This window comes from Rhinatrema bivittatum, chromosome 10 (assembly GCF_901001135.1).
Source record: "Rhinatrema bivittatum chromosome 10, aRhiBiv1.1, whole genome shotgun sequence".
In the NCBI taxonomy this organism is placed as follows: Eukaryota; Metazoa; Chordata; class Amphibia; order Gymnophiona; family Rhinatrematidae; genus Rhinatrema; species Rhinatrema bivittatum.
In genome coordinates, this window is record NC_042624.1 from 63,111,920 (window position 1) to 63,125,773 (window position 13,854).

Here is a 13,854-nt window from a genome sequence, read left to right on the forward strand (position 1 = left end):
GGTGTTTGTCATCCCCAAACACCATCTATCCTGGAGGATTTTAATTTGAATTTTGTTGAAGCAGGAGCTCTCTGCTTCCTGTCTTTTTATGTTTTGTAACTTAATGAAGTGAGGAGCTAATGGGATCTCCCTTGAAATCAGCCTGCATGTTGGAAAGGAATTCAAGTGTTAATAAGGGCCCTTCCAAAGCAATTAAAAGACTTTGCTCTAGAAGCAAGATCCCAAGCTTGCTACGTTATCTGTTGTATTATTATTTATTTACTTTATTTGAAGAAGAAATGAAGCTGTAAATATGCATCGGTCATCAAATCAACCATCAGGAAAAGAGGTTGGAAAGCAGCCTGCTTCTCAGTGTGTTCTGTGGCTAAAAAGACTGGGCTGATCGATCGTGCTGTGTACAGAGGATGGAGAAGGGCTTGTATTGTAAGAATCGGGAATAAGAGTTAATATTGTTCATCCTCCACATAAAATCCTGGAACTCGGAATGGGAACGCTGTCAGTGGAGAGAGAGAAATGGAAAGATTTCGAAGGAGTTGTATGCAGAAAAGGCTCCATCCTCTCTTTTCCTAATTGCCCCTGGGTGCCAGCTAAAGGATTCGTCCCGCCCAGGGGTTACTTAAAAAAAAAAAAAACCCCCAAAAAAACAAAACATGAAGCAAAACAAAAAAAAAAGTTAAAGATAAACCCAAAATGGAACAAAAAAAAATCCTATCAATGAAATGAAAACAAAAGCAGCTCCCTCCCCTACACACACCCCTAGTATGAAAACGTGTCATTTTGAAGAGCTGTCCCCTGACTGGATTATTGTGACCCCCATTTGCTTTTCATGTTTTATTAAGAGGAGAGTTTTCTAAGTCATTTACCTGGGTAAAATTGCTCTCCTCTGCCTAAGTAAAGCTATGCGCAGTCCTTCACAGCCAGTGCATTTCCAGCCGGTTGCATGCATAGATATAACTATGATAGCAAGCTTTTACTGTAGCGGTTCTTTATTAATGAGGGCAGGACCAGTCGCATTACCGTGTATTGAGTAGTAGAGTACAGATATCCTTAGCCTCTCTGCCATGGAGAATGATTTTATTTCTGTCTCCGCTGCTGCTCAGTGAAAGCGGCTTGCATTCCGTGCTCTTGCCATTATCGCTCAATGGGTTGGGTCATTACTGGGTGACGTCATGATCAAGGAGAACCAAACTCGGCTGAGCAGTTCGTTTTCACTGAGCAGCCACAGGGATCCAAACTTTTGCAGTGAACTGAGCAAATACGAATGGTGGATCATGAAATCGGAGCACTGCATTTGTAACACACACAGTGAGTTTTTGATTAATGTTATGGTTAATGTTAAATCCCCCTGTTCCTTGTAAACCGATATGATATGATCTGTAATATGAATGTCGGTATATAAAAGTACTAAATAAATAAATAAATGTCAAGGCCATGCTAGTACAGAATTGTAGCTGAGCTGCTTTTTTTCTCCTTTAATCTCTCTTCCCTTTACTAGGAACCCCACTTGCTCGTGCTAGCATCAGGAGCACAAGAGTAGATGGTGCCTCTTATTTCCGCCACAAGGAACGACTCTTGCGCATCTCCGTTCGCCATATGGTCAAGTCCCAAGTTTTTTATTGGATTGTTTTGAGTGTGGTGGCCCTTAACACTGCCTGCGTGGCTATTGTTCACCATGATCAAGTCAAATGGCTTTCCAACATTCTCTGTAAGTTTCCTATGTTTAACTGTACCTGTTGGGTGACTTTTCAAAGCCATATGCACATAAAATACAGGTTTATGCACGTGAAAGGCTTGTTTTACAATTGCATACATGTAACCTGAGTTATACCGAGCAATACTTTTATATGTACAAAAAAAAAAGAAGTGTCCTGGGGGAGGAGTTGGGGCAGAGTTTAGATTTATGCGCATATTTTTCATTTTAAAAAGTATGTCTGTACATTTGCGCATATGTTAACCCCTGTATGTGTAGCTTGGTGCAGGTGAGTTAGTGTGCATTGTGGGCAGGGCCAGTGCTACCTGTTTTGCTGCCCCACCCTCATGGATTCTAATGGAGCTTTCCATAGGCTTTAACTCTTGAGTGTCTGAACACTGTGTACCGCTGCCATGGCTTTAGAATAAGGCTACCAGATTACTGGTGGGTGAACCTGGGATACTTGCTATCTGTAGTACCAGTAGCGAGTGAGTCATTCATTCGGGACGAGGATGTGGGTTATTGTCTGGGACTGTCCCCCATGAAAACATTTAGTAATCTACTCTGAAAAGAGACCTAAAAGCACATTCTTTAAATTTTTTGTTTTACCACAAATTATTTTGAATCCAGCATAGGGCTCGGGGGGGATATGTCTTGCATCAGTAGCATGGGATCTTCTTAGTGTTTGGGTAATTGCCAGGTTCTTATGGCCTGGTTTTGGCCTCTGTTGGAAACAGGATGCTGGGCTTGGTGGACCCTTGGTCTGACCCAGCATGGCAAGTTCTTATGTTCTTATGAATAATTAATTATAAGCCAGAAAAATGCAAATTTGCCAAAAAAAATCCCACTGTGCAAAAATGTAAATTCTATAAGGTGAATTTTAAAAGACCAACACGTGCATCAATTAGGAAATCTGCGAATATGTCGGGCCAGCATGCGCGAGCAGATTTAAAACGCCACTGGGATATGTGCGTACACATCACTGCGTACACAAATAAAAATTTTCCAAAAAGGTGTGGGCGTGGTCTGGTCAGGGCATAGGCAGGGCATGGGCATTCCAGGATTTTAACATGAAATTTGCGATTAAATACTTACACTGCATAACTTTCCGTCTGCTATGGATGACGTAAGTAATAAAACAAATAATCTGAGCAGATCAGCGGGGTTTTAAGGGTTGAGGCTAACAGAGGGGAAGGAAGGCTATTAAACTAGAGGGGTTTGGAAGATCTATTCCATAACTGGGAAAACTGGGAACGAACTGAGAAGACTTCAGCGCACATCCCTTTTAAAATCCCCCCAGTTACGTGGTAAAAGTGGCATTTGTGTGCACAGCTGCCCGTCCACTTGAAACTGAGCGCACGTGTGCATGCAGTCAGGCTATTTTATAACATGTGCATATAAATGCCCACGCACCACTTTGAAAGTTACTATCTATCGGGCCGATACAGTAAAGTCCGCGGGAGAGCGGGCGAACACCCGCTCTCCCGGCGCGCGCACAGGCCACTCTCCTGTGCACGCGATTCACTATGCAAATTAGGCCCGGCGGTAAAAACAGGCAAAAGGAGGCGCTAGGGACACTAGCGCGTCCCTAGCGCCTCCTTTTGGACCGGAGCGGTGGCTGTCAGCGGGTTTGACAGCCGACGCTCAATTTTGCCGGCGTCGGTTCTCGAGCTTGCTGACAGCCACGGGTTCGGAAACCAGACGCCGGCAAAATTGAGCGTCCGGTTTTCGACCTGCGGGCCAACTTCAAATTTTTTTTTCTTTTTACTTTTGGTAACTTTCGAGACCTCCGACTTAATATCGCCATGATATTAAGTCGGAGGGTGCACAGAAAAGCAGTTTTTACTGCTTTTCTGGGCACTTTCCCGGTGCCCGAAGAAATTAGCGCCTTCTTTTGGGTAGGCACTGATTTCTGAAAGCAGAATGTGCAGCTTGGCTGCACATTTTGTTTTCTGAATCGCGCGGGAATACCTAATAGGGCCATCAACATGCATTTGCATGTTGCGGGCGCTATTAGGTTTGGGGGGGGGGGGTTGGACGCACATTTTCGGCCCCTTACTGAATAAGGAGTAATGCTAGCGCGTCGAAAACACGCATCCAAAACGTGCGTCCAATAGAGGGTTAACAGTGCGCGCCGTCGGAGTGCACTGTACTGTATCGGCCCCTATGTGAGGGACACATCCAAGTCACAGTCTTTGAACTGGGTCCCAGGATATTTATTCTGAGTTATTAACATTCTCTATCAAGCAATAAAGTTTCCAACCTTTGGTGTCTCTGGGTGATTTTCTGGCTAGCGTCTTTCTTTTTTCTCATTCTCTGTCCTTGCCTCTGCTCTTTTTGTTTGTTTGTTTTCTCACTTTCTTTAGTGTTGTCCCTTTTTTTCTGTTTTCCTTCTCCCTCTTTTATGTCTTCCTTTCACTGTGACTAATTTAATACCTTTTCTTCCTTCCTTCTTTCTGTTCTCTTCTGCTTTTCTCCTTTCTTCCCTGCCTCCTTGTCTCTTCATCTTGTTCTTCCTCTTTCTGCCTGATTTCCTTTCCCCATTCCTCCTCCTTTCTGTTCTCTTTTTTCTGTGCTCTCTCTTCCATTCCTCATCTCCTTCCTACTACATTATCTTCCTGGATTTCTCCCCCCCTCCCCCAAATAAAAGCAGGGTCCTCTCTCATCCTTATCTCCTGTCCTCTTTCCCTTCCCCATCATGAATCCTTCCTCCCTCAATCCTCATTTCTTTTGCCCTCACCCTCTCCCCAGTCCTCTGTCCCTAGACCTTGTTACTATTGCAGCAATTTTCAAAAGTCATATGCCTGTGCTAAGTGCACTTAATGCTGGTAAATCCTATGGATGTTTTAATGGCATATATTGTAGCAATTTTCAAAAGCCCACTTACACGGGTAAAGTGTATTTGCACATGTAAAATCCAGTTTTAAGCATGCAAATGCTTTTGAAAATCAGGCCCTTAACGTGCAAATATAATACATATGTCTTTTCCCTCTTTCAGACTATGCAGAGTTCCTGTTTCTAGGGCTCTTCCTCTTGGAGATGTCATTAAAAGTGTATGGCATGGGACCCCGCCTTTACTTTCACTCTTCCTTCAACTGCTTTGATTGTGGGGTATGTAGAAATCCTGAGCTTGACTAACACTGGTTTTCTGTTCCCCAAAGGGCTTCATCACAACTGTAATCTTATGGTGAAGGCAAGACAAAGTCAAAGCATACATTAGTTAATATATCTATGAAGTTGATATATTAATCTGTGGGATTTCCTCATGGGTTAGAAGCCCATTCCCGTGAAAACTTGCTATGGATGCAGATGAACTCTTTAGCAAGCCGGCCAGAAAGATAATTATACCTCATTGAGGTATAATTATCTTTTTTTGTGAAAACTGGCCCATGAAGCCTTTTTTCAAGCATCAATTTAGGCTGAATTCATAATTAACAAGCTACTTTGCATGATCTTGTTTCTCTCATTAATTTTGAATTCAAATAAAATTGTACATAATAGGAGATTATCCACAGAATTTTACTATTGTTAAAAGGGAAATCTACAAGAAAAGAATTAACAAATGGGACTTTGTGTGCAAAACTGCAAGGAAACCCTGAAATTCTGAGGGTTTCCCTGCAGTTTTGCATGCAAAACCCCATCTGCAAATTCTTTTAGTTCATGAGCCTCCTTGGTTATCACAAACAGAAGCCTTACTGCCAGAAATAATTCTTTTATTTGTTTTTACAGTCACATTGTGTTTTAATAGATCCTCTATAACAATTTGACTTGTTTTCTTCCAACACACTTGTTCAAAACAAGGGTCACACAGCTTGAAACCTCTGAAGGTCAAGAGGTTAACAGTAATGTCCAGATTCACACTTCCTGTTGCACATTGTAGTAGGTCTCCCACATTGACTAGGGAAATGCTGTTTTGGAAAGATAGAGAAATAGCGACATTTCTTTTTTCATTTGTTGTTTTCCCTTCCCAAATATTACGAAAAAAACAACAAAGTGTCCTTTCATTTCTTTATTGTACCATATACTAAATGGCGCTAGCATGCTAAAACCATTTTGGCCTACCAAAACACAGGAACAAAACTGAAAAAAGTTAAAGTGGTAAATGAAATGAAAAACAAAATGAAAGATTTTCCCATGCACAATCCTAACATTATCTCCCTTATATGAGATTCAAACTTTCAGCTTCTAAATTAGAGATGATAGCACCCTATAGGTTCTTAACATTATTAATAAGGATTCAGAATATGAAGGTGTTCTGGATGGATCTGATTGGTTCTAATTAATTCAGATGTATTTTTTAATTATATAAGCATGTAATTCTGTGTGTAAGTATTTAAGGAATGTGGAAATTGTTTGAATTATAATTTCCAGTTGGTAAAATAAATATTTTATAGAGCTCTGTGAAGGCTTGTTCCTGAAAACCCTCCTTAACCAGTGCTGGACTAGGCATCTATCCTGGTTCACCGTAAAGTCCCTGGAGAGCAGGAATAAGATTTTGGGCCCAGGTGGGAATGGACAGGCCCTGGGTGTCCAGGAGAAGGCAGCTTCTGTAGGGATATGAAAATTGAAGTAAATGCTAAGATGTGAATGCTGAAAGTAAATGCTGAGATTTGAATACCAAAGGTAAATGCTGACTGTGAATCTGGCTGAAGGTAAGCCGTTGAAGTTGCTTAATGTGCTTATGGGAAATAAAGCAGAGTCAGAGTTCAGTCTGTCCTCTGGGAGTGACAAACCCCTTGTGCTATCTCACATATGGTATCAGTTAGGGGATTTCTGCACTAAGCAAGGCTCAGCCAGAGACCCATATCTGCAAAAGTAGAAACTCATACCAGAAAATAAAGGAAAGAGAGAATTTGTTTCTAAGAAATCTGATTTTGCTCTAAGCTTGTTACAGAGCAGGAAGTTATGCTGAGAGGTTATGGGATAGACAGCAGCAAAGACCAGGGATTCACACTAAAGGAAAAGAAGTAAGAAGAGAAATTTTAGAAACCTGTTTATTACTGCACAGAGCAGAAGGCCCATGATGATGGACTGTGTGTAGAACATAGGAGCATGTAATGAGAGAAAATTTACCGAAAGGGCCCGACTGAAAAAAAAAACCATCCATGAGAGTTAAGAATAACAGGCCCGGGAGAATAGCTCCAGCTGAGAGGGGGGGGGGAGTGAGTCAGAACTGGATAAGCAGCTGGTTGGTTCTTTTTTCCAAGAGAAAAAAAAAAAGAGAAGGAAGTAGAAAGTTTGGGTTTCTAGCAAGGGTTTTGTTCTTTTTCCCCCAAAGAGAAAAAAAAAAAAGAGAGCTGAGCAGGGCATGGTCCGTAGAGAGCAACCAGCCCAATTTACAACAAAGCACAGGTGAGCTAGTATGGAAGCTTTACTTCAAACTCTCCTGGAAGGACTGCGGCAGCAGCAGCAGCAGCAACTGTTACAGGTCTTCAGGGCCCAGCAGCAAGACTTTCAGCAGCAGAGGCATAAGCTGAGCCAGATCCTGAGAGAAAGGCAACATAAGTTCCTACTACTGATGTAGAGCTAGAGTGCTGCTGCAAAGCAATCACCAGAAGCAACTGGATACCACTGAGAAAGTGGAAAGGCAGGAGGAAATAATGAAACCACAGGAGGGCTTGGAACCTCTGGAAACAGAGGAATGTGAAGATCAGAATGTGCAGAAGGAGGACACGAGTTATAGCAGACCCAGCACTACTGAGCCGGATCCTCCACAATGCCACTGACATAGCTACAAGTGAGGGCCCAACCACGGCCCTGGCAGGACTGAGGGAGGAAAGTGCTACAGAGTAACTTGGCAGAGAGCCAAAGGAGCCAGTGAAAGCACCAGTGGAGTACATAGCAGAAGTAAATCCAGCGTTGCAAGAACAGTCAGAATTGGTTGCAGGAGAAGAGTGTAGAAGCCAGGGGAATGAACCTATGGTGAACATTGAAGAGGCATGACCCCAAGGCAAGGATGCACAAACAACCAAACCTGGGCTGGGCCAGATCAAGATCTGAAATAGATACTGGGTTCCCCCTCCCCCACTAGCCAGATTAGACCTGGTAGCCAAAAAAAAAAGAGCTGCTTCAAGGTGAAGCTAAAACAAAAGCAGAAATATTGCCAGTGGCAGAGAGGCTGGACCTGAGGCCCTAAAGAGAGGCTTGGAGAGGAGATGAGAAAGATTGAGAAAGAGAGAGAGAAAATTGTTGGTAATAAAGCAGATGGAAGAGAGAAAAAATTCTCATGGCAGAGCAGAACCACAGCCTGCTAAAGAATATAATAGAGAAAGAATAGAGCATGCACGCTCTGGGGGGCACGGCTATGATGCTGGGCTGAGCGGACGCTCCTCTATCCTGCTCCTTCCGGATCAACCATTTTTATATAACTTTCTGCAGTTTTTTACCTTAGCCACTACCTCATTTTCAAGCATTTGCTGCTGCTGCTGCTGCTTATCTGGCTTCACCTGTTCCCAACGGTTGAATACGTCACTAATGGCAAATAGATCACGCAGAGGCTTGGACCACATGGTGGGCCCAGAGGACAAAATGGTACCCGACCCTGAGCTTCCTGTGGAAGGTCTATCGGAAGCTGTGCTGAAAGAACATAAGAAATTTGCCATGCTGGGTCAGACCAAGGGTCCATCAAGCCCAGCATCCTATTTCCAACAGTGGCCAATCCAGGCTACAAGAACCTGACAAGTACCCAAACACTAAGAAGATCCCATGCTACTGATGCCAGTAATAGCAGTGGCTATTCCCTAAGTCAACTTGATTAATAGCAGTTAATGGACTTCTCCTCCAAGAACTTATCCAAACCTTTTTTAAAGCCAACTTGTTTTAAATTTCTTTTTCACCTATAACAGCATATGCTAAACGAATTACAATATTTAAAACATGAAAAATACAATTAAAAATATACAAACATTTAAAATACAGTACTAACATAAAAACTGTTACCGCCAAGAGAGCTCCCGGGCGCTGGCGTTCCTCCTCCGCAGTGACTTCCTCCTTGGTGCGGCCCCGCGCGAATCGGGGCGAGGCCATGCCCCCTAATGACATCAGACGCCGATGGAGCTCTGGTCCTGCGTGGGAAACTAGGGGTATTTAAAATGACTCTTTTCTTCTCTTCGCTGCTTCGGCCACAAGTAGTTCTGGTTGCTGCTTGCTGCTTGCTGTGATTCCTGTTATCTGCTGCCTGCCTTGACCCGGACTGCTTAGTGGATTATTCTTGCCTGCTGCCTGCCCTGACTGGACTGCTTAGTGGATTATTCTTGCCTGCTGCCTGCCCTGACCTGGACCGCCTTGTGGATTATTTTTGCTTGCTGCCTGCCTTGACCTGGTCTGCCTTTTGGGATTTCGTTGCTTGCTGCCTGTCCAGACCCAGACCGTTGACAACCTCTGAGTCTTCTCGAGACAAGGTAAGCGGTCTCTTGTTCTGGTTCCACACTTACCCGTAACAGTTGGCCGAAGCCATGGAACCAGTTGATCTGACCGCACTTCAGGCTATTCCTGGTTTAGCGTCCCGGCTACAACAACAGCAGGGGGTTCTTGATCAAGTCACTGGAGTCCTAGACCGGCTAGTCGCCCGCATGGATGCCTTGGCACGTACACTTGCAACTCCAGTAGCTCCCGTCAACGATGTACCTAGCTCGATACGATTACCTCCTCCACCGCAATTCAACGGAATTGCTGCACAATGTCGGGGCTTCATTAATCAGTGTTGTATGCACTTTTCACTTCAGCCATCTTCATTCCCTTCAGATAAGACTAAAGTTACTTTCATCCTGTCGTTATTGGAGGGTTTAGCTCTGGCTTGGGCTTCACCATTATGGGAGAGAGAGGACCCCATCCTTAACAATCTAGACAGATTTCTGAAAGAATTCAGTCTCATCTTCGATGAACCGGGACGATCAACTTCGGCGGCCAACGATTTACTACAGATTAAACAAGGCTTTCGCTCCGTGGGTGAATATGATATTCAATTTCAGAGTTTGGCAGCGGAGCTCGCTTGGGGAGAGGACAGTCTCATCGCTATCTTTCGACAGGGATTGTCTGAAACCATCAAGGATGAATTGGCGGGCAGGGATCCTCCGGAATCTTTGGAAGAGCTTATCCGTTTAGCAATTCGTTTGGATCTATGGTTTCAGGAAAGAGCACGAGAGCGTTCGGTCAACTGGAGAACTTATCGGTTGGCTCCAACCTTTCAACAACCTATTGTCGTCCCAGGGCCGTTTGAGGAGCCCGATAAGACTGATGAACCTATGCAGATTGACAGATTCCGATTATCTCCGGAAGAACGGCAACGGCGAAGATTGAAAAATCTATGTATGTACTGCGCTGGGGCCGGTCATTTCGTTAACAAATGCCCCAACAAGTCGGGAAACTCTCGGACCTAGGTCGGGTAGGAGAGGCCTCTCTGGGTCCCAATATTTCCTCTCCCCAGCTACTGATTCCAGTAACCTTCACCATTAATCAGGAACCTATTACATTTCAGGCTTTCATAGACTCAGGGGCGGCCGGCAATTTCATAGAAGAGATCCTGGTTAAGAGTCATCAAATTCCTGTGGAGTCATTACCCGTTTTTCTTTCGGTTACTTCTGTGTACGGTCAGCCTCTGGGCATTCGAATATCTTTGATTACCAAACCCATCCTTATGAGTTCCAGGGTTCTTCATCAAGAGAGTATTCAACTTTATGTACTCCCATCTTCAGTCAATCAAGTGATCTTGGGTCTACCCTGGCTACGAAAGCATCAACCCCGACTGGACTGAGCTTCGCTACAATTGGTTAGTTGGAGTCCTTTCTGTTTTCAGAACTGTTTAAAGGAAGTTCAGAATTGTCAAATCCATCATACACAAATTTCTTCACCTATTCCCACTCCCTATGAAGAATTCACAGACGTCTTTAGCCAAAGACAGGCTGAATCACTACCACCTCATTGAGAATATGATTGTACTATTGACATTCTTCCAGGGAAAGTTCCTCCCAGAGGCAGAATTTATGCCTTATCCAAACCTGAATCGGCAGCCATGACTCAATATATTCAGGAGAATTTAGCACGAGGATTCATAAGACCTTCCACTTCACCTGCCGGGGCGGGATTCTTTTTTGTTAAGAAAAAGAATGGAACGTTACGGCCTTGTATCGATTATCAGGGGTTAAACAATATTACCAGAAAGAATAGATACCCTATTCCTCTTATCTCAGAATTATTTGATCGAATCAAAGGAGCCCAGGTCTTTACGAAATTGGATTTAAGAGGGGCTTACAACCTAATTAGAATTCGAGAGGGGGGATGAATGGAAGACTGCCTTTAACACACATGATGGACATTATGAATACAGGGTAATGCCGTTTGGACTGTGTAACGCTCCTGCTGTATTTCAAGCCATGATCAATGATATATTTCGTGACATTCTCTATTCTCACGTCATTGTCTATTTGGACGATATATTAATTTTCTCCGATAATATGGAACAACATTTGGAGCATGTACGACAGGTTCTTCAACGCCTCAGAGAAAATAAACTGTATGTCAAATTAGAGAAGTGCATGTTTCATAAGAACCAGTTACCATTCCTGGGATATATTATCTCCAACAAGGGATTATCCATGGATCCGGACAAACTCAAAGCCATTTTAAACTGGCCGCAGCCGACAGGATTAAAAGCCTTGCAAAGATTTTTGGGATTCTCTAATTACTATAGACAATTTATTCCAGATTTTTCATCATTAGTGGCTCCTCTGACCTCGCTCACAAAGAAAGGAGCACCTATTCAGAATTGGGCAGAGGAGGCTGTTCATGCCTTTATTACACTCAAGAAGGAATTTCTCAAGGACCCATGTCTTAGGCACCCCGACCCCAACAAACCTTTTATCCTTGAGGTGGATGCTTCTGCTGTGGGGGTGGGGGCAGTTCTGTTACAGCCAACAGAGGAGGGGAGATTGGTGACATGTGCTTTCTTTTCGAAAAAATTTCTTCTGCAGAGAAGAATTACACCATTGGAGATCGGGAACTTTTGGCCATAAAATTAGCGTTTGAAGAATGGCGTCATCTCCTAGAAGGTTCCCGACATACGGTAACTGTCTATACGGATCATAAAAATTTAGAATATCTAGCGAAAGCATAAAGGTTAAACCACCGACAGGCTCGGTGGGCACTTTTTTTTAGCAGATTCGATTTTGTTTTCCATTTTCGACCGGCAGTAAAGAATTTGCGGGCGGACGCTCTTTCGAGACGTTTTAACCTTGATGATATGCCCGAACCTCCCTGATACATAATAGACCCTGCAAAAATTCTGCTCGCTACTACATTTACGGTTCCCATTGGTAAGACAGTGGTTCCCAAACGTCTGAGATTAAAAGTGCTGTGTTGGGCACATGATACTCAATTAGCAGGTCATGCTTGGATTTCCCGTACCAGAGATCTGGTATCCAGATATTATTGGTGGCCTCAATGGAGAAAGGATATCAAGGCTTATGTAGATTCCTGTTCTGTCTGTGCTGCCCAGAAGAGTCCCAGGCGGAGGCCCTTGGGCCTGCTTCAACCGTTACCAGTTCCTATCACACCGTGGACCCACATTGCCACCGATTTTATCACTGATCTTCCGGCATCGGATAATAATACTGTAATATGGGTGGTCATAGACCGTTTTTCCAGAATGGCTCATTTCGTCCCACTTCCAGGACTACCCACTGCATCAGAACTAGCCAGACTTTTCATTCAACATATTTTTCGCTTACATGGTCTACCTCTTAGCATTGTTTCGGACAGGGGTGTGCAATTTACAGAGCGATTTTGGACAGAACTGTGCAAGCTTCTAAAGATCAAGCTTGAATTCTCTTCCGCATACCATCCTCAAACTAATGGACTTACAGAGCGTAAGAATCAATCCTTAAAAACTTTTCTTCGATCTTATGTTAATAAACGTCAAGATAATTGGGCCTCTTTGTTGGTTTGGGCAGAGATATGTCACAACAATCATCTGGCTCAAGCTACCAGGAAGTCCTTTTTTGTTGTTTTTGGAAGACACCCACGGCTCCCGTTACCCATAGCCGCCTCTATCTGTCCGGCGGTCAATAATACCATTGACTCTATAACTAACTTATGGAGAGAGACACGAGCTTTACTATTAAAGAATGTCGGTAAGATGAAGCTCCACGCGGACAAGATGAGAAGCCCGGCCCCTCGACTCCAGGCAGGAGATCTCGTCTGGTTGAGCACACGTAACCTCCGATTAGGCATGCCATCCATGAAATTTGCACCTCGCTTTATTGGGCCTTTCCCTATTGAGAAGCAGATTAATGCAGTAACCTTCAAACTACGCTTACCTCCCTCTCTGCGCATTCATGACACTTTCCACGTTTCCCTGCTTAAACCTGCAATCTTTTCCTGGCCCTCCAAAAGAAGGAGGGTTAATACGCACTTCATACAGAATGATAATCAATTCGAGGTTGAAGAGATTTTGGATTCCAGACGATGCAGGGGTCAACTACAATATTTAATTTCTTGGAAGAACTTTGGACCCGAAGAGAATACGTGAGAACCTGCCCATAATATCCAGGCACCTCGTCTGCTCAAGAAATTCCATCAGCGTTTTCCTCTCAAGCCCAGACCTAGGGAGAGGACAGGAGGGCCTTGCGGGGGGGGGGGGGGGGGGTTACTGTTACCGCCAAGAGAGCTCCCGGGCGCCGGCGTTCCTCCTCCGCAGTGACTTCCTCCTTGGCGCGGCCCCGCACGAATCGGGGCTAGGCCACGTCCCCAATGACGTCAGACGCCGACGGAGCTCTGGTCCTGCGCGGGAAACTAGGGGTATTTAAAAAAGACTCTTTTCTTCTCTTCGCTGCTTCGGCCACAAGTAGTTCTGGTTGCTGCTTGCTGTAATTCCTGTTATCTGCTGCCTGCCTTGACCCGGACTGCCTAGTGGATTATTCTTGCCTGCTGCCTGCCTTGACCCGGACTGCCTAGTGGATTATTCTTGCCTGCTGCCTGCCCTGACCTGGACCGCCTTGTGGATTATTCTTGCCTGCTGCCTGCCCTGATTTGGACTGCCTTTTGGGATTTCGTTGCTTGCTGCCTGTCCAGACCTGGACCGTTGACAACCTCTGAGTCTTCTTGAGACAAGGTAAGCGGTCTCTTGTTCTGGTTCCATACTTACCCGTAACAAAAACCTGTAGGTGCAG

At 44.3% G+C, this 13,854-nt stretch overlaps 1 protein-coding gene across 10 annotated transcripts in view; it reads left to right on the forward strand.

Annotated features, from left to right (window-relative positions):
- The window catches only part of CACNA1E (calcium voltage-gated channel subunit alpha1 E), a 735,423-nt gene that overhangs the window by 464,477 nt on the left and 257,092 nt on the right, over positions 1–13,854 (forward strand). For all 10 annotated transcript variants that reach the window (XR_003858904.1, XR_003858905.1, XM_029617785.1 and 7 more), the window contains exons 13-14: positions 1,496–1,705; positions 4,689–4,801. Coding sequence is in view for 8 of the 10 variants with exons in the window: in XM_029617785.1 (XP_029473645.1) it covers positions 1,496–1,705; positions 4,689–4,801 (323 nt within the window). In the remaining 2 variants the exon portion in view is untranslated. The remainder of the gene's footprint in view (positions 1–1,495; positions 1,706–4,688; positions 4,802–13,854) is intronic.